Source organism: Heteronotia binoei, chromosome 4 (genome assembly GCF_032191835.1).
Source record: "Heteronotia binoei isolate CCM8104 ecotype False Entrance Well chromosome 4, APGP_CSIRO_Hbin_v1, whole genome shotgun sequence".
Classification (NCBI taxonomy): domain Eukaryota; kingdom Metazoa; phylum Chordata; class Lepidosauria; order Squamata; family Gekkonidae; genus Heteronotia; species Heteronotia binoei.
The window spans coordinates 105896433-105918123 of record NC_083226.1 but is presented as its reverse complement, the minus strand read 5'-3'; the positions used below and the strand labels follow the sequence as shown (position 1 = coordinate 105918123).

Here is a 21691-nt window from a genome sequence, read left to right as displayed (position 1 = left end):
ACTTTTTATTACTTCTTGCAATTTCTTTTCCCTTTTAAAAATTTCCGAGGACCGCACAAATAATATGACCAATAGTTCTTATCTTCTTACCCTCTTTTCAGTTGATTCCAACAATTTATACTGTCCCGAATTCTTTTTATAACAATGTTTTTAATTTAGCCTCCCAGCAATGACCGCCGATGTTTCTCAATGGTATATATTCCTAGAGTAGGTTTTCTTTCCACTACTTCCTGTTCTTGTTACCACAAAGACAAAAGGAGATCTCACGATACTATTTCCTGTCTTGCTCAGATGTGCTGCAGGTCTGTTCCAGTATGACGATGTTGCTTTTACTTCCAAAACCACAAGTAGACAAAACAATAAGTTCCTTCCCACTTTTTAGCAGTTTTTAACACTGTCCTTTATATTTATAAAATCCATATTTCACCTCTTCCTTCCCTCTTCTTCCAAGCTCTCTATATTTTCTTTTCCCACCTTTTAACTTTGTCCCTTTAAGCTATAAATAGCTCCGGAATGAAAAAATAATCTTCTGTACCTTTTCTTCCAATTATCCAAGTTTCCACTGGTCTTTCAAAGCTTTGGATGTTTAGCAATGTCCAAGAAGGTTAGGATCCTGAGAAGCTTATGTCAAATAAATGACTCTGGGCGCTTCTGCAGACGATGACTATGCAACTTCCCCTGAGACCCCTCAAAGCCTCAAAGAAGTCCCCCGCGGGGCTCCCTTTTAGCCAAGGTAAATCTCATTAAGTTTTCTGGGCATGTCTTGGACTATTCTCTGACTGAGAAAAGTAGGCAGTAGGCATTAATTTGCCTTCCACTACCCCGAACAGAAGTTCCAGCCTGCTCCCATTATGAGAGACAGCTCAGCTCGGCATTTTCCTCCCCCGGAAGTCCCTAAATAGCGGTGTTTTTTAAGGTGCTCACATTGTCTACACTGTGTGGCTTATTGCTATAGGTGTGTGTGAGAGAGAGAGGGGGAGAGAGAGAATGGTGAATGATATTCATGTCCAACCTCATTAAGACAGATTTGAATATAAAAATGTACAATTATGTTGTAGCCTCTGGTTTTGTATAATGGATGTGCTTTTTTTCTCCATAGGGACCTTGCTGCCAGGAACTGCCTAGTAGGCGAAAATAACATACTGAAAATCAGTGACTTTGGAATGTCTCGTCAAGAAGATGATGGAGTCTATTCTTCTTCAGGCTTAAAACAGATTCCCATCAAATGGACAGCTCCAGAGGCTTTGAACTATGGTAAGGATATGCTATTGATAATAAAAGTAAATTGAATGCAATGGTCTCCAGAACTTCTGCAGTGTCTTTTTCTAGACTTTTACTCTGTAAACTGCTAAGCGGTTATAACCACTTAGAATGCAATTCATAAAATCTGATAAGAAATGAAAATAGCTGATAAATTTTTTCCTATGCCTTTTAGAGTTATTTCTTGGCAGTAATGTGCCTCCTGCTGTTGTCTTTGAAAATGAATACAGGTGCACTGTTTATCAGTATGGGAAATGGCCTATAACTATGGCTTAGTTACAAAAATAGAGCAGTTTATTACATTTCTTAGTAGAATTGAGAAGATAATTATAATTAGTTGGGAAGCAATTGCGAAATTGCTTGTATGTTTCTGTTTTGCAAATGAGGTAACCAGTATTTTGAATGAAAGAGCTGACTGGAGATTCCCAAACATTACCATGTGGTTTTCAGAAGGGGGACTTTCCAGCATCCCCTTCCTGCTGCAGCTCATTCAGCCATCTGAAATCTTGTTCCTGTGGGTCAGCAGGAAAAATATAGAGGGGCAAAGTGGGGGTCTGCAGTGGGGAAGGGGAATTAATGGAAATCATCACCCCCACTTTTGCAGATGGAAATGCTGTTCCATCATGAGTTGTGATTGGATACATGCTAATGGGCTATTTTAGGTTCCTCATATGCATAGGGGAGGGCAAGGATATAAATATGATAAAATAAATAAATAGTGACAGCGTCATACAACTTAGTTGCTCTCCATTAATCTTTAGGTAGAATTTAAGTTTTTCTCAGAGACAGATTTTACATGTTAATTCTAGATAGATAATGTTAATTCTAGATAGATAGCTGTGTTAATCTGTTGCAGTAAAAGCTATTGAAACATAAGGAAAGGTAACTTATAAATGTTTTAATAAACAAAAATCAGACAGAAGTCCAGTTGTACCTTAAAAGTCTAGCAAATTTTTTTAGCATAACTTAAGTCAGAGCTTAGTTCAAGAAACATTGTTAGTTTTGAGGATGCCATTACATTTTACTGTATTCTTCCATAAAACTAGCTGTAAGTGTATCCAGAGTGTTGAAGAATTTCTCAATGGCACTGTTGTATAACCATGGTAAATTGCAGAACCCAGTTTTATTCCATGATATTTCCTGATGTTAATGTTTGCCATGAGTTCTGATCAAGCAGTTCTTTCACAGATTGTTGTAGCTGATGCAACTCTTTATCCAGGCTCACATAATCAGTGGTACTTCAATTAAAGCCAAGATTTTCTGTGCTGATACGGTAAACTGTTAAAAGATTACACAGAATGTTGTTGCCCAGTGCATCTGTAATGATCTTCTTCATGGTCTCTGCATCACACTGATGGGATATAGGCGCCCGCGCCGATCTCGATCAGTATTCTTGAAAGCTGCGGATTTCCACGCCCCAGGCCCAGTGCGCGTGCTCAGAAGCCCCACCGCGCATGCCCACAGGGACCAGAGCGGACATCCCGCCAGTTCTCTTCTGACCGCCGCTCGGATCAGTCGATCTTTCGCCACGGTCGGTAGAAATCCTTTCTTGGAAGTTGTTTTATTGCTGACAGGACTTTATTAGGACTTAATAGGACTTTAAATATTAGATACGTATTTTCCAATACTTGGGACGAGGAAAGCGGACCTTTTTTGGGGAAATTCCCCTCAGTTCTTCCTTTCCCGCCTTCCCCCCCCACACACAGTTTCCATCTCCCCGCATGGAAAAGCGGTGGGGATTTTTCAAAAGGTGTGCAAACTGCGGGAGCAAAATCGCCCCTCCTGACGGGCACGCTCTTTGCCTCTTCTGTCTAGGAGAAACTCACATTCCTGACGCGTGTGCACACTGCACGAAGTTTTCCCGCCAGACCAAAAAGAACAGAGCAGGTCGCTTGGCAGCAGCGCTAATGGAAAAGGCGCTATCGCCTAAAAAGACGTCAGCGGCAATGCACAAGCCGTCGACATCGGAGTTGGTCGATACCGACAAAAACCTTTCCGACGCCGATCGCCCCACAAAAACGGGCTCGGCAGCTAAGTCGGGCTCCTCCACTCCTGCAAAACGGCTAAGGGAGGAGAAGGGACCTCAGTCGGAAGCGAAGAAAAAGAAGAAGTCCAACAAACACAGGTCGACCACGACTTCGCTCCCGACGTCACCATCGGAATCGGCAGCAAAGGTACCTCCTCTGAAGCTCTTCGCTTCACCACGCCGACGACTAAGCCCTCCGGTGTTGGCTTCGATGTCCACACAAATCGCCATCTCTTCGGACTCTGATCGCGATTTAGACCTGACCCAACGATCAGGAACAGAAGATAGTCCGCCCGAGATACATACTGTGGAAGATACCGCTCAGTCCCGAACTCCGTGTCGAGACCCATCGGTTAACCCTAGGCATCAGTGATCCCACAGTCCGAACAGAGGACGCTCCACCACACCTCGGCGTGAAGCCTCGGGCGCGACTATTCGGAAAGCCCTCATAGAGGCCACGATAACAGCCCTCGGCGTCGATACCGATCTTGAGAATCAGAGGAGAGATCCCTCCATAGAGATCGTTCCCCTCTTCAGAAACCACTGCCACCGATGTCCTGGGACCAGAGACAGTGGCAATACTTATACGGGTCCTGCCCGATGCCCTCGATGTTTCCGTGGTTCCCCCCAAGGCAACTAGACTGGGACCAGCAATCAGAAGCCTCCGGTAGGTCCCGTACATCATACTGGACCCCAAGGCACACACCCTCGGCGTCGATGTCGAAGCCGCCGGTCTTTACATCTCCCAAGAGACAGAAGGTCTCCCCACGCTCCCAAGGGAAGACTCCAGAGTCACCGAAGGCCCCAGAGACTCCTAAGCACTCCTCTGAGCACACAGAGTCGAGGGAAGGTTCCCCTGGATCAGAGGAGGGCTCGCTCCAGGAAGAACAGGGCATCTCCTCCCCAGATGAACCATCTCCATCAAATAAGGTGGGTGAAGATCAGCCTATATTCCCATCTGAGGACCTGAAATCGTATGGGGACCTCGTCAAATGGATGGCCCAGACCCTATCGCTGCCGACAGTCCAGCCAAAGCCTGTGGTGACCGACAACATGTTCGACGTCGTCCAACTGGACACCTCGACGGCTGTCGCCCTACCTCTGACGACGGTTATGCTCCATACTGCAAAATCTTCTTGGGACAAACCGGCATCGACCCCGATAAGCTCCCGCAGACTGGTCCACATGTATCGCGTCCAGGAAACCACAGCAGAGTTTTTATTTAACCACCCAAAACCAAACTCAATTGTGGTAGCTTCGTCCTCAAAAGCGAGCAAGACGCACGCTTCTCCCCCAGACAAAGAGGAGAAGAAGCTTGACAATTTAGGCAGAAGATTTTACACTGCTGGCTCACTCGGAGTAAAGGTCGCAAATTATGGTGTATGCATGGGGTGATATCAGTATGCTTTATGGGAACAACTGTCGAGTTTACCAGACCTCTCCGAGCAAACCAAACATGCAATGAAAAAGATCCAGAGGGAAGGCATAGCACTAGCTAAGCAACAAATCAATTCGGCAAAGCACGCAGGCGACATCGCTGCGAAAACACTTACCTCAGCAATCACCCTGAGGCGCCACTCTTGGTTGAGATCGACAGCGCTCCAGCCAGATACTCAATCCTATGTCGAGGATCTTCCCTTTGACGGAAACGGCTTATTCAGCTCAAATACAGATTCTGTATTGCAAGAGATGGATAAAAGCATTAGGACATCTCGAAATCTGGGAGTTCCCATCTCATCCAGATCCCAAAGCAAACGCACCTGGGGTAAGCCGTGGAACAAGAAACCGTTCCCCAAACAACCCACAGAACAACAATGGAGACCAAAAGGTTCTACAACCTATGCAAAACCTTCATACAACCTGAAGTCAAAGTACTCGCCGACTTCGGCTCAAACATCCAGACAAAAAGGGAACAGGCCATCCAAACAGGGTCTTTGACTGCCTTTTCCCCTGTTTCTCCCCTCCCCCCTGGGACCAGGACCATACCAGACTTTTTCCCTATTTCCAGGCATGGTCCACAATTACTACGGACAAATGGGTCCTATCGATAATCCGGCTGGGTTATCAAATCGAATTCCAGGAAAACCCTACAGTTCCTACCGTCATTCATACCACAGCATCCCCCACTCTACAGGAGGAGGTCCAATCTCTCCTCCAGAAGAATGCAATCGAATTAGTCCCAGCCAACCAAGTGGGCCAATACTCACCGACTTCGGCTCAAACATCCAGACAAAAAGGGAGCAGGCCATCCAAACAGGGTCTTTGACTACCTTTTCCCCTGTTTCTCCCCTCCCCCCTGGGACCAGGACCATACCAGACTTTTTCCCTATTTCCAGGCATGGTCCACAATTACTACGGACAAATGGGTCCTATCGATAATCCGGCTGGGTTATCAAATCGAATTCCAGGAAAACCCTACAGTTCCTACCGTCATTCATACCACAGCATCCCCCACTCTACAGGAGGAGGTCCAATCTCTCCTCCAGAAGAATGCAATCGAATTAGTCCCAGCCAACCAAGTGGGCCTGATACTTTACCATCCCCAAGAGGGACGGAGGCCTTCGACCCATCATGGACCTTCGAGGTCTGAATCGCTTCATCCCACACCAAAAATTCAGAATGATCTCCCTGCCAAACATCCTGCCCCTACTCAACCAAGGGGATTCGATGGCCACCTTAGACTTGCAGGACGCCTACTTCCACATAACAATACATCAGGCTCACAGGAAGTTCCTCAGGTTCTCCATAGGAAACACCCACTACCAGTACAAGGCTTTACCCTTTGGCCTCTCTACGGCACCGAGAGTTTTTACAAAGACTATGGTGGTAGTGGCAGCTCATCTACGGCTACAAGGGATTACCATATTTCCCTATATAGACGACTGGCTGCTAGTGGTGAGTTCCAGGCCTCTACTTTTGCAACAAATAAACATCACCCTAGCCCTCCTATGAAACTTAGGCCTACAGGTCAACTTAAAGAAATCTGCACTGCAGCCCTCCCAAAAGGTGCAATTCATAGGGGCCATCCTGGACTCACAAGCCTGCAGAGCATTCCTTCCAGCACAGAAGACATTGTATCCTTGATACAGGTATTTCTAACACGCTCTACAGTCACTGCGTTCCAGGTCCAACGCCTCCTGGGCTTAATGGCAGCGACCACAGCAGTCCTACGATTTGCCAGATTCCACATGCGTATACTGCAGCTGTGGTTTCTACGGATCTTCAACTGTCAAACGGACTCTCCGTCACGCAGGCTGACTGTTCCACAAACAGTACTGTTGACCCTGTCTTGGTGGCAAGAGAAGGAGAACCTTCTTCAGGGGGCTCCATTCCACAGGCAAACCCCAACCTTGGCCATAACAACAGATGCATCCTTATGGGGCTGGGGAGCTCACGTAAACGGCCTGTGTGTGGGGGGCAGATGGCCTCAGGATCTTCTGTGCTACTACATAAACTTTCTGGAGTTATTGGCGATCCATCATGCCATTCTCTCATTCCGGCCCTTGATCGCGAAAAGGACAGTAGCGATCTTGACAGACAACACCACGGACCTGGCATACGTAAACAGACAGGGAGGCACAGTCTTGAGAAAATTATGCCTCTTGGCACTGAGGATTTGGGAAATCTGCAGAGAATCGGACATAACCCTAGTTGCCACCCACCTACCGGGCAATCTGAATGCCTGTGCAGATTACCTCAGTCGTGGAGGAGCCATACTCCACGAGTGGGAACTCAATTGGGAGTTCCTTCAGCCATTGTTCCAGAAATGGGGCACGCCGGAAGTGGATATCTTTGCCACACGCAGCACCTCGAAATGCAAGAAATTTTGCTGCAGGGGAGGTGCAGACCCACTGTCACTGGGAGACGGGCTACTGATCTCCTGGACTCACAGACATATATACCTCTTCCCACCGATCCCACTAATTACAAGGGTAGTTCACAAGATTCAATTCGTACACCCCAGGGGGATCCTCGTCACACCGTGGTGGCCCAGACAACAGTGGTTTTCCCCGGTACTGAAGCTATCTTGTGGAACGTTCCATCAGTTCCCGATGAGGCCGAACCTTCTACTGTCCCACCAAGGACGAGTAATTCACCACGACGTTCCTCACTTGAAACTAACCGCTTGGAAGCTGGAGTGACGCGATTGTCTGATAGAGCTCTACAAGTCATGCTGAACAGTAGAAAATCATCCACTAGGAAGTCTTACGAATACAAATGGACAAGGTTTGTCCAATTCGTGTCCGGGGCGGGCAAGGAACCTAAAACAGCAGGTCTCCCTCTAATTTTGGACTTCCTACTCTCACTGCTAGACAAAGGACTGGCTGTATCATCAGTGAGGGTGTATTTAGCAGCCATATCAGCTAACCATGAACAGCTAGAAGGCTATTCGGTGTTTTCACACCCCGATACCAAACGGTTCCTCAGAGGTCTCCTGAGGTTGTACCCAGCGGTATGGGACCCAGCCCCTGCCTGGGACCTTCCAGGAGTGTTGCAGGCCCTGACAGGGAAACCCTTCGAACCCATGGCGACTTGTTCCCTGCAGTTATTATCCTGGAAGACAGCCTTCTTAGTGGCTATCACCTCCGCTCGCAGAGTAGGCGAGTTGGCAGCGTTACGCTGCGACGACCCGTATCTGAAATTTAGTGCGGAAGGAGTGTGGTTACGAACTGATGTGACCTTTCTCCCGAAAGTAACGTCCTCATTCTACCTAAACTCGGAAATATGCCTGCCCTTATACTTTCCGAATCCAAGTACGGACTTGGAGCGAAAGCTCCACACCCTGAAAACGAAGAGGGCACTCTTGTTCTACTTACACAGAGTAAGGCCGGGACATAAGGACCCTAGACTCTTTATCTCTTATTCCCCAGCGTTGCAAGGCGTTAGAGTCTCATCACAGCGAATCTCTAAATGGATAACTGAGACTATAAGACTATGCTACTTATTGAATAAAAAACCCCTACTGAGACAGATCAGAGCTCATTCTACTAGAACCCTAGCGGCTTCTGCGGCCTTCATGAGAGAGGTACCATTGAGAGACATTTGCGACGCTGCCATGTGGTCCTCCTCGCATACGTTCGTGAAACACTATGGATTGGACCTGAACTGGCGTAGGCGTTCATCAGTGGGCCGTGCTGTTCTTCAAGAGGCTTCTCGCTGATGGACCGTTGCACCCTCCTCCAGGTAGGACTCCGGCTTGCTAGTCTCCCATCAGTGTGATGCACAGAGACCACGAAGAAGATAAACAGGTTTCCTACCTGTAACTGATGATCTTCGAGTGGTCATCTGTGCAGTCACACTACCCGCCCTCCTTCCCCTCCGCTGCCGGTCCATCTCTAGGGCTTATGCAGCGGTCAGAAGGAACTGGCGGGATGTCCGCTCCAGTCCCTGTGGGCATGCACGGTGGGGCTTCTGCGCATGCGCACTGGGCCTGGGGCGCGGAAATCCGCAGCTTTCAAGAATACCGATCGAGATCGGCGCCTATATCCCATCAGTGTGACTGCACAGATGACCACTCGAAGATCATCAGTTACAGGTAGGAAACCTGTTTTTTCCAGTTTCTTAAGCATTTTTAAGGGATCATGAGCCATGCCCATGCACTCTTACCCCCTATATCCCCCTGTATTCCATTCCCTTGAATTCCTTCTTTATTTCCCTTTTTCAGACATGTAGTGTTTTGTATGCATTGAGTTTTAACCTTAGCTACCACTTACTTTAAACCAAAGTTTGAATCTGGTTAGTAATGAAAATGTGATGAAAGACAATTTTGACATCTTAAGCATGGATAAGAATTCAGGAAATGTTACATATGCATAGGGTTCATGTTTCTATATTTGTATTTTTACTTGCCTTTGAAATCTAATATGGAAATTATTTAAATAATATGCTCCTTGCAAGTCAACTCTATGTGTAACAGCTTCCCATATTATGACTTTAGTCACAACAGTGAATAGTTTCTGGGAAGCAGCCTTAAAGGAAAATATGGAGGTTCCACTTACCATGACTAGTAGCTATTGATGGACCTGTCCTACATGAATCTGTCTAGCACCCTTTTATAGCCCTCTGTGCTTGTGGCTATCACTGGTCCATTCTGCATACCCAGCTTCTGATTTTCTCTGAAATCAAGCCAGTTGGGGTTTACTTCTACATCTTTTTCTCTCTCTCCGATTTCTATTGAGAATTGTGGTGTATATATTCTACATACCAATGAGAAAACCTGGGTAATGTCCTGCAATTGGTTTCTCTTAATTGGCTAATTTCATACCGGGCGTGCCTTTTGAAATAGGAGATTCTTCCAGCTGAATTTACTGTGGGATCGCCATTACTGCCCCCCCCCCATCAGTAGTCAAGGAGTTTGCTGGAGAAAAAAACACACTGGCAGACACTGCTTTAAGAATTTAGTGGGAGAGAGGGGAGACGCCAGTGCTTTGCAGCCTGAGTTTCCCCCCATTGTTATTTAGAAATGAGATGATAAAAGGGGAAGAGGCTGCTGCTGCCACAAAGTAGGTTCCGAAGCATTATTCTCACATTTGAAAATTTTGTGGTCAGAGTCAGTTTAAAAGGAAACCCAAAGAAGAATCAAACTTGCATGAAATAGCTCAGCTGGTCTTGCAAATGAGTCAGACAAAGGCAAATACTTTCCTAATCTCCTATTTTAAAAAACATGCATAGTGTGAAACTGACCAATAAAAGAAGACCAATTAGCCTGCCAGGTGAGGGGAGGGGAAAAATCCAAGGAAATGTTTCTACTTTTAAAGGCTTGGAAGCAAATTAAGAGGAGGAAGGGGAAATACTCATCTGAAAAACCACTCTTGGAAACTACGGAGATATAGCAGAGTGACAGCAATTTCAAAATCCAGTGGGAGAGTGGGGTGAGTGCACAAGTGAATATGGAAGCAGGTTTTTGAAACAAACAGAGGTGGGAGGGGTGAGTTGTAGTAAACACAAAAGCAGAAAGGGTGTCTATCTCCACCTGGTTTAACTACTCAACAACTGAGTAATGAAGTTGGTTCCATTTACAGGGATCAACATTGAGATAAATGTTAATTTGTTTTAATTAAGTGGCTGAAACCTTAAACAACACATCTAGATTTAAGTAAAATTGCAATCATTATACAGAATGTAGTATTTCAATATTACATGCAGTTGCATAACTGCTCTTGAAAGCATCATGCATATATCCATTTTCTATGGTATGGTATAATAGTTTCAGTATTTTTTTTTCCAGTTTTCGTTATCACTCAAGTATATCATGAGTGTATATTATCACCATGTTCTTTGGTTGCCCAGATATTATACTGAGCAAGGTAGTTGACTCCATGCAACTTTTTAAAGAAATGAATTGCATCTTACTGGCATCGCTGAATATCTTTAATGAAAGGTGTTAAATTACTAGATACAAAGCTATGAAAGGATAAGATATGCAAGCTAAGAAAACTGATCATACTACCAGCAGTGCAGTGAATGCCCATAATTGCTTCTACCAACTAAGCAGAGTAATTTAAAGCAACAGGAAATGATACTTAGTTTACATGCAAACAGATCTTTCTGAGGCCAGAACAGTTAGCATAACCCTAACTACTACTGTTGCATATTGATTTTGTTTAGGCTGGTAATGAACAACTTATCCCATATTTAAATATTTGGCAGTTGTATATACCAGTATGAGACCAGTGCTAGAAATGGGGGAGGAGAGAAAGAATGTAAAAATAAAAAACAGAACAAAAGGATTGGAGATCACTGAAGCCTGTTCTAAGCTAAACAGGCTCCTTTATAGTCAGGGAGAAACACACGCACTACAGGTGTCAGTGTAAATGTGGCCCACTTGCCAGTGCATTCCAATTCCACATTAAAATAGCCACCTTTCAGTTTTATGATGAAGAAGCTGCTAGGTTAGGTTATAAACCCATTTGAGGGAATGCTTTCTATTTGGACAGAGATTTGTGCCTCTACAAGACTGGAAGGAATAGTGAAAATTCTGACAAAGGAAGAAACTGCAAAATGAGGAGACCAATACAAGGAATTAGGAAATGCAAACTGTCAAAATGATATCAAATGATATTTGATCCTAGAGTATGGATCGAATTTCTGTTCAATGGGGCAGGTAGGAATATTTCTGCAAATGTAGAGAACCATCAGGTTATAGAAAAATCCAAAAATAAAAAGGGTTTTTAAAAAACAAAAAACAGACTAGTGAGCTCTGCAATAGTGCAGACATCACAATCCAAAATTTAAAATGCTCACCAAGTTCTACTTCACTGGGGGAAGTCATCTAAACTGGTCAGGGCTATGTAAATCCTGGGACAGAGTGAGGCTGTCCTTCCAGGTTAGATAGCCCTGCTGCTGCAGGTCACTAGTGCCTAGCTCCATTCTAAAACCATATTCAGGCAGGATCATATTCAGGCAGGATCTTTCCTTTTCCTTGGAAATACATTTCAAGTAGTCCTAATCATGGAAGAAGATCATAACAAAAAGATCCAAAGTTCTGGATCTACAAAAAAGAAAGATCGCTTTAAAGACAAATCCTTCCTGTCCAAGGCTTTGGGTATGCAGAAGGGATTTTCTCAGCAGGGAAAGCCACGAATTGTCAGGGCAGGAAGTTCTGAGGATTCAGAACCTTCCTCTGCCCCTGCCAACGCTGACATTGTCCTTCCAGGCATTGTTCATCCAGGCTTCTTTGAAGCATGCCGTCTTGCCTTTCACGAATTCCCATCACACAGGCTGCTGGATCTATAAATGAGCCACATGAAGACATTGATTCTGCCTCCCAGAATACTCAAGCAAACAGCCAGGCAGGAACAGATTTCATGTTGGGCCTTTGTAACCCCAGGCCTCTTCAGCTTTTTGTCTCTTTCTAGAACCCTGGCAAAGTGACAAGCAAAAGTCGAAGAAGTGTTTTCATAGAATGGATTCAGACTCTAACTCAGAGGAAACTCACTCCATTGTTACCTCTGTAATAATTAATTAATTCTGATAAGAAAGAAGGTGAGTGGTCTGGAGAAGACTCAGATTCTAAGGACACCTCTACCAGACTCTTCAAACTTGAGCATTACCAGAGTCTCTTAAAGAAGGTTATACCTACCTTAGTATCTCCTATCAACTGAACTTTTCTTCTACAGAAGCTATGGGGACTGCTTTGGCCTCCCAACTCCTTCATAGTCTAGGGTATGACTTTGTATTATTGCTGACTGCCTTTTTTATCTGCAGGGCGATATACTTCTGAAAGTGATGTGTGGAGTTTTGGTATCTTCCTTTGGGAGACTTTCAGTTTAGGTGTGTGCCCATATCCAGGGATGACCAATCAACAGGCACGGGAGCAAGTAGAAAAAGGTAATTGTTTTGTGCATGATTTAAAAACCTGACTACAAGTAATCCTAGATAAAGCTGTGTGAAGGTCTTGATTAGTGTGAAGGTCTCTGATCTAAATTTCCATGTACAGAGTTTTCAAATAGATGGTAATCACCACAAAAAGTATCATATAGATGATTTTCTAGTGTATTTGTTGCATAGTTTTCATATTTGAAATCTGTTTCAATAATCAAAATGTTTAGCTATCCGATTTCTTCTGAATTCTCTGTGGGCTAGATCTAACAAGATACTGCAACTATATACTTTAATACTTTTAGATAGAAGCAAAGGAGAAAGGACAGTTTTAGCATTGATAGAAACCCCAGGTGCTACATTTAGGATGCTAAAATCTTCCGAAAAATACTGGTAAGTTATTTCAGGTAGATTTTCAGCTCGGGTAGATCCGAATGCACAACCCAGATCACCATACAGCATTTCTCCCTGCTGTTGAAACATAAAAAACCTTCCAGGGGTGGGGGGAGACAGAGGCCAGAAGACAAGATGGCATCAATTTAAGAGACGCAGCAAATACACTAGAAGATATAGAATTCAACGAGATCTGAACACACTAGAAAAGTTGGTGGAAGTGAATGAGATGCAATTTAACAAGGATAAGTGCCAAGTTCTCCATCTGGGTAACAAAAATGAGCAACATGCATACTGGATGGGGGATATGTTTCTGGGTAGCAGTGTGTATGAACAAGATCTTGGGGTACAGGTGGACTGTAAGTTAAATATTAGCAGCCAGTGTGATGCATCAACAAAAAAAAATTAATGCTACGTTGGGTTGTATGAACAGAGCCATAACATCCAAATCACAAGATGTCATAGTCCTGCTGTACACTGCATTGGTCAAGCTGCACCTGGAGTATTGTGTGCAGTTCTGGAGGCCTTACTTCAAAAAAGATGTGAACAGAATGAAGTGTGTGCAGAGGAGAGTGATGAGGATGATCGGGGCCTGGAGACCAAGCCCTGTGAGGAAAGGCTGGGGCTGTTCAGTCTGGATAAGAGGAGGTTGAAGGGGGGCATGATTGCTCTCATTAAAGTATTTCAAGGACTGTCATCTAGAGGAGGGCAGGGACCAGTTTCACTTAGAACAACTCAAACTCCTATGGGATTTTGTAAGAGTGATTTACTGGATGTGAAGAAAGTGCAACTGTATTCTGAAAAGTGCAACTGTATTCCTGTTGGCAGCAGAGGAGAAGATTTACAATAATGGGTTTAAATTAAGAGTGAAAAGGTACAAGCTGGATATTGGGGGGGGATTTTTACAGTAAGAACTTTTTTATGGTTCAGCAGTGAAATCAGCAACTTAGGGAGGTGGTGAGCTCCCCCTCATTGGCAGTCTTTAAGCAGCAGCTGGACAAACAGTTGTCATGGATGCTCTAGGTTGATCCTGCATTGAGCAGGGGGTTGGACAAGATAGTCTGTATGGCCCCTTCCAGCTCTGTGATTCTGATATAGTTGCTCTTAACCTATGAAAGGGGATCCTGCACGGCTTGGAAAAAACAAGTTTTATATTCTGCAACTTCAAAGATAGGGAACCTCTTGAAAACCTCTCTGATTGTTGATATTTGCTATATGGATCTTATGGAAAGGACAGGCAGCGTAATGACCAATTTCATATAGAATAACTCAAACTCCTATGGAATTTTGTAAGAGATAGTGATTTACTGGATGCGAGGAAAGTGCAACTGTATTCTGAAAAGCATATCCCATATTTGTAAGTGCTCTCTGCCTAACATTTAAGGGAGATACAGACAAACACTGTGATATGTTGGCTAACACATTTAGTAAAACTTTTATCAAGAATACTTTTATCAAGAATCTTACAAATCATTTGTCACATTATAAAGAAGTATAGCATTACAATATTACAAAGAAAAGACCTTCCCAATGAGCACCCGGATATAGGCTCATTTCATCAAAATCTTCCTCAGGAATATTCCTATATATTTCAAAATTAATCATCCTCTTGTACAGTTTAGTGCAGATATGTCAAACATGCAGCCTGGGGGCCAAATCAGGCCCCCAGAGAGTTTCTATCAGGCCCCTGAGCAACTGCTGTCATCTGCTTCCTTCTCCCTATCTCTTGCTTTCTTCTGCATAACAGCTTGCTTTCCAAGGCTTGCTCAATTGCGCAGGAGCTACAAAGCAAAACCTATATTCTCCATTGGCTGAGGCTCCTTCCTTGGGAAGAAGGAGGAAGCTAGCGCTTGTTTTTCCAGGCTCTCTCAATCATACAGCAGAGCTACTGATCCAAGCCTCCCTCCCTTCTGTTGGCTGAGGCTTCTCCCTCCCGTGTCCCCTGGGGAAGGAAGGAAAGAGCCACAACTTCCTTTGCCCAGTTCCCTGGATCCCATGGGAGAAATACAAAGAAAGCACCTTTAAGACCAATGAGTGCTAACGTTTTAAGCATGTTTTAAGGTTTTTTTAAAAATTAATTGTGTTTGTCTGTGACCTTCATAAGGTTTATATCTCTGCTACCTAATTTTAAATGGGTACACACATGGCCTGGCCTGACATGGCCCAGCCCAACCCAGCGTGACCCAGCCCAACAACGTGTCATTTATGTCAGATCCGGCCCTCATAACAAATTAGTTCAGGGGTGGAATTCTAGCAGGAGCTCCTTTGAATATTAGGCCACACACCCCTGATGTAGCCAATCCTCCAAGAGTTTATAAGGCTTTTTTGTAAGCTCTTGGAGGATTGGCTACATCAGGGGTGTGTGGCCTAATATGCAAAGGAGCTCCTGCTACAATTCCACCTCTGAATGAGTTCGACAACCTTGATTTAGTGTGTGTATTGGGAGCCAGCGAGTCCTTAACTTCTTCTCTAAACTGATGCAAAAGCCTTCTGGATTTGGCTGGCAAAATGCTCTCTGCAACCTCTTAATTTCCTTCAAAATTAGCATCCTGAAATAAGCCATGGTAACTATAACAAGAAACAACACAAAGCTGAATATTTACTCCTATTCAGTTTTGTGTTGTTTCTTGTTATAATTACCATGGTTTATTCCAGGATGCTAATTTTGAAGGAAATTAAGAGGTTGCAGATATATATAATCTGTCTGTCCTCTCCACTCTGCTTTCCCATACACCCCTTTTTGCCATGTTAACCACCTGCCCCTCACCCCTCTCTTTGCCATTCTGCCCACATATACATTTCCCCCCTTTTTTTTTGCTTTCCTACCTACCCCTTCACAACTGGGCCCACCCCACCCACCCCTTTTTTCAGCCCACCCTCACCTCGTAACTCAGTATACTCACCCATCCTTCCTCGCCACTCTGCATACATACATCCCTCCTCACTGCTCTGCAAATCTGTCTGCCAAACTAATCCTCTCTTCACTGTGGGATCCACACTGTGGGATTGCCCACCTCACATCACCCCATCCTGTGGCAGTGCAGCCCTTCAGACTCTGTGGAGGTACTAGAGGAAGAAGCTATCAGTACTTTGGCATTTCAGCTCAACCCATTTGTTTCTGAGATGTGGCCTGATAGAGGAGGAGGAAGAAGCAGTAACAGGGCCTCTTCACTGTGGCTGTATCCCATGCCACTGTGATGTGCATAACAAACCTGAATCAAACAACCAGGGCCATCTTATAGGTTTCATGGCAAAGCATTTTTCACAGTTCTAATGACATGTGTCAGTGAGCCTTATCACAGACCTAGAAGACTTCTAGTTTGTCCTCATATTTTGTCTCATCTCCCTCCCTGGCCTACATAATGGTTGAACAACACTCCAGGGAGATGCTATGTTCTCAGGAAAACTGGAAAGAATTCCCAAATAAATCCTGGATATATTTGAGAACTACTGGGTAGATCCAAAACCAGGGTTTTTTTGGAAATTCTGAAATTTTTTTTTGGGGGGAAGGGTCCAGTAGACCTGAACCAGGAAAAAAAATTGCACACTCCTGATAGCTGCTGATTGAGCAAAGAAAATAACTTGCTGTGTGCAGAAGAATAAAGTAAATTCAGAATGAAATTACAGAGGAAAGAGAAATGGTCAAAGCTGACTGAGACAAAAGACAGAATAGGGGGAGGAGTGGAAGTGTGAGTAAGGCTGCAGTCCTGAGCATCTCTACTGAGAAGTATGTTTGATTTCAGTAGGAGTTCAGAATAAATGGCAGAACTTAAAATGCAAGGTAACAATAATGGCAATGAAAAATGAAATTATGTATCAAGAATTAATAAACAAATAGCAAAAAGTACTGTTAAAGTAAATGCTTCATTGAAAATAATACTGTGCATTGGTTTTGTCTGATGTAATAAACAGCTGAATGGAAATATTATGTCAGCATTTGAAATAGATTGCAGCTCTGAGCTTGTGGGGTAGGGTGATTGACCCATCCTGACAATTATTCTTTCAACTCATGCAAATGCTGAGCCATTTTAGTTTTCATACTTGCATTGCAACCTGTGTGAAAATTCCTGAATATATTGAAGAGAAAGCATGTGTCTTAACATTCGATAAGTATCAGCTCTAAGGAAGCTGGGTCATCTGATTTAATTTACAATCTTTTCCTTCATTTTCTGAAGTTGAAGTACATTTTTAATAGTAATCTCTTTTCTCTATATGTTAGGCTATCGAATGTCAATACCTCTGAAGTGCCCAGATGAGATCTATAAAATAATGCACCGGTGCTGGAATTACAACCCTGAACTTAGACCAAAATTCTATGACATTTACAAAGAACTGGCTGCAATCAAGAAGAGAGTGACATAGTGAAAAACTAGCAGGACTCAAACTACAGGACTCTTCTCTTTTTCCAGAAAAGTAATATTTTGTCATGAACACTATGCATTTATATCACATTGCTTTCAGGGTTTTTTTCTGGAATTTCTTCTAAAAGAATGGTTTGTGCACAAATTTTGCCAAGCTGCAAAACATCAAACATATGTGGAAGAGAAAGAGAGGGCTTTGCCAAATGCTATGTAACCAATCACAGTGATAACTGTCTTTTAGGTTGTGTGTACTTGGGGGAAAAAGCACACACACACACACACAAGGAACTCTGACTCCTTTCTTTGACTGTGGTAAATTCCTCACAATTTTTTCCACCCTTTTTCTTGGCTTTCAGTTCAGTGCCAGGGTTTCATACCAGTCATTTTGTCAGCTGACTTATGCACCATTCCATTCCTGTAAGTCTTAAAACTGAAGGCACAGTTTTTAATATTACCTCAATTTTAAAAGATTATATGATGTAGTGCTCTGGGGGGAAAACATCAGCTAATGTAATCTTGGATTTGCTAGTTCTTGTTCTAAAAAACAAAATAAGTTAAAGGTTTGTTTGTGGAACAGGGAGTGCATTCTAAGTTTTTTGCAAATATTCCGAGATTCAGTAAACATTTCCAACACTGAACATTATTTTTTCTCTTCTTTAAAAAAACAGGAAAAAAGCCACAATTCACCAGAAATCAGCATGCACAAATTTATTGTTTTAGTTAGCCTTTATTTTAAAACACTGAAGCTGGATCGTTTATGATGCATATTTGTCAGGAGATACTGCAGATGATCTGTCTTTTCTGAAGGATGAGCTGTAGCAGTATACAGATGTTTTTGAATGTGCACATTTAGAAGTGCTGTCAGCAAGAAACATGTTTCAGAATGAGAATAACATACAATGAAGGTAACTAGTAGCATTGATTTTGGATGGGAAAGGGAAAGTGAAATACCAGATTGGCCTTTGGAAGCTCTATTGATGTTCCTGTTCTGTGTGCTGCTGGAGCAAGGGGAAAGGGGAAAATTATATTCCATACACACTGCTCAAGGACAGAAAATATACTTCAGTAGCAAAAAGAAACTTCTGATGATACTGAAGCAAAGAAATGTAAGTGCTGTCCACACTAAACAAAACAATTGTTCTCTGATTCCCTTGGGTTTATTCAGTAGACACTTAGCATACTCATCAGTATGTTTTCTGATTTAAAAAATCATGAATTGATTATATCTGGGTTTTCCTGTAATAAGAGCTTTTCTCAACTACTTTATAAACTGATTATATGGTCAACAAGTTGATCACTACTAGTATGATGGTGTAAACATAAAACAATGTTTTGAAGCTTAAATGACATTTTGTACAGTAGGACCAAGATCTTAAATGTTACCTGTTTTGCTGACCCTTATAGCCATAGCAGATTTGCTCTTTTACATGTATTTTTGTGGTAGTACAGAGTGGTAATGTTGAGCAGGGTGTTTTCTACATATTGTCTAGAAAGGCTGATGTTATTGACAGGATAAAATTCAATGTCAGAATAAAATGATAAAGCATTTGTATTGAAGAAAACTGTAGGTGGACTTGTTAGCACACTAGCACAGGCGAAGTTGGTCTTTTTTATGATACAAGGTGGTTCAGAAATCTAGTGTGAAAGCAGAAGATGGGAAGAAATTTTGGTGCTGTATATTTACCCTGAGATTTTCTTTATTTAACAGTGGGCATACAGTGGTCTTAAAGATTTGTTCCAAATTAGAAACATTAGCTTGCTTATTGTGATCCTAAACAGTGTGCCTTAATTCATTGACATTCCTGTGTTTAATGAAATGCACAAGGACTAAATGCTACCACCACAAGGGGAAAATCACAAATCTCTCTACTGCAGGTCTTCATCTATGCATTCATGTGTAAATGTGAGAACAAGAATGTATTTTCCTTTCCCCCCTCCCAGTGTTCTTCATTTTTCTCTTAAGGGTTAATATTTTTATATATGAGAGACTATACCATTTCTAAAAGTCTTTTGTATGCACCCTTCCTTGTTGAAAGGCAAAGGACAGTTCTTTGCCTTAATTTGATTAGCAGGACACACTGTTCTGATCTTCTTGTATAGATGTAAAGGATAACTGCTATTTATATTTCATTTATGTAAGCAGTTAAAATTTGCAATTCATGTCATACTGCTGCGTAAATTGAAAAGCCTTTTCCAAACAGAATACCAAAAGCACGTAGAGTTTGTTCTGCCTGCCATGTGTCTGAAATTGATGTATTTAAGATCAGAAATGGTTTAGGATATTATCAGAGCTGGTTTATTCATAGAAAATAAGTTTAGTATATTGGTAGTTAAGTTTTCACAAACTTTATGAACCATTTTCTTAATGTATCATTCTTATATATAAAACAAAAATACCTCTTATTTAAAATATTGAATTGAAATATATTAGGAAGTTAAATGCATACCAGATACATGTGGACAAGAACCGTTATTAACTAGGAAATTGACAAAATGCACACATCCTTGGGAAATAAATGATAAAAGGCAACCCATACAACCCAAAGCTGAAACTAGCTACTGGCTCAATGAAGGCAAAACTTCCTTGTGTTTTGTTCCATAATTTAGATAGGTTTTACTGTAACAAAATTAGAATCAATCCCTTTTTAAAAAATGCACTATCAAAATGGGCTTTGTAGTATTTCATAGTACTGGTTCTTCATGGACTTAAAAAGTATTTAAGAAGTTGTGCTTCTTCATTACCATCAATTAAGAAATTTTGCCTGAAAAGCCAAATTTTTTCAAAAGTTTCATTTTTAATTTTGTGCTTGGTGCTTTGGAGCCCATTACTGCAGTCTCTTTGTTTTTTAGAAAATATGATTTTAAGAAACTGTTTACAAGGAAAGGTCCAAATGGAATAAAAATCTTCAGGTTATGTCTTTATTTCTAAAAAAAGAGATTATGGTGGATCTACATGAAAACAGCTGAGCTCGTATGTGAGCTCCTAAGAAACAGACATCCCATGTTCTTTGGAAATATGCAATATAGAAAATTGGTTTATCTGAAAATAGGATGGAGAACCACTTTCTGCCTTTCACAACTAGAATAATTTAATTGCTTTCCATTCCACAATGGTTCTTAAATATTTGAACTTTTCATTTGAAGAGTGAAATTCATATGTATATTAAAGGCTGCCTGTTTGTCTTTATTGAACAGTGAAGCAGATGCCAGAACAGTGTTGACAAATAGCGATGTTTATGCAATAAGCCACTGGTTTATTTGGTTAGAAAACAGGAAGAACATATTTCCATTATTTTTCCTTAATGTTTATGTTTATCATTGGGTTATCAAGTAATCAGTTGGTTAGTAATTTTTGTCTGCCCGGTGAAGGCAATAAGTTGCAGAAACAAAATATTAACTATATAAGCACATTAGTATTTGAGCAGCTGACTAGATTTTTAAACCGTTTATCTCTGTGTTGTTACTTAAAAAAATCTTTAAACCAACTCCACCCCCATTTTGGAGGCACTTACAGGCCTTTCATTGGAAATGTAGCTTCCCTTGGCAAGAGTCGTTGTCACCAGCTAAACTTTTACATTACTGTTAGTTCATCATAGGCTTTTTTTTTTAAGTATGAAAAAAATTAGGACTGTTTGGTTCCATAGTATCTAGTCCTTGAATAATGAAATCTTGCTGTAGTACTCCATGCAATGATTATACTGAGTTCAATCAACTATGTCTAATTGGAGTCTTTGAAACACTACATCACAACAATTAATTAAATAGATATGAATATTAACAATAATATGAGGATGCCAGATAGCCCTGGGCAGCATAACCATACCACTTGTTGTCTTTTAAAAAAATGTCAATTTAGTTTTTTTCAAGACATTTGTTCTTTTAGTTTTTGGTTTTCTTTTTGGCCTTATGTTACTTCCTCTTTCACTATTGAGCTCAACTGTTTTCATACTGGTCCATCATCTGCTGTTTTCTTGAAATCAAAAATGTAACCTGGCTGAACCTGCTGCCTGGCCATGACTTTTTTCATCCCCTCAGATGTTAAACATTAGATCTTTATACATTAAAAAATGAGCAAAAGGTCAACAGAACACATGCAGGAAGATACATCCCTCCTTCCCTTTAGGGCTGACAGTGTTAGTAAGCTTTTCTTCCAGCAGGAAGAAAGCTGTAGCCAAGAAAAAAATGATAAGGTGGAGATGGACTGGATGATGCACAAGCATGTATTTGAGAAATGGAGAGAAACTTTAATGTGTTTTTGTCCAGCAGCTGAACAGATATCGTTAAAAATGTAAGCATGTTGTTTTTCAGGGGTTCTCCCCCACCCCCCAAA

General features: G+C 42.1%; 1 protein-coding gene across 1 annotated transcript in view; it reads left to right on the top strand.

Moving 5' to 3' along the window:
* The window catches only part of FER (FER tyrosine kinase), a 295373-nt gene extending 276450 nt beyond the window's left edge, over positions 1-18923 (top strand). Inside the window, exons 18-20 of the mRNA XM_060235624.1 lie at positions 1100-1254; positions 12494-12616; positions 17220-18923. Of these exons, the coding sequence (XP_060091607.1) occupies positions 1100-1254; positions 12494-12616; positions 17220-17362 (421 nt within the window). The 3' untranslated portion in view covers positions 17363-18923. The remainder of the gene's footprint in view (positions 1-1099; positions 1255-12493; positions 12617-17219) is intronic.
* Positions 18924-21691: the final 2768 nt, after the last annotated feature.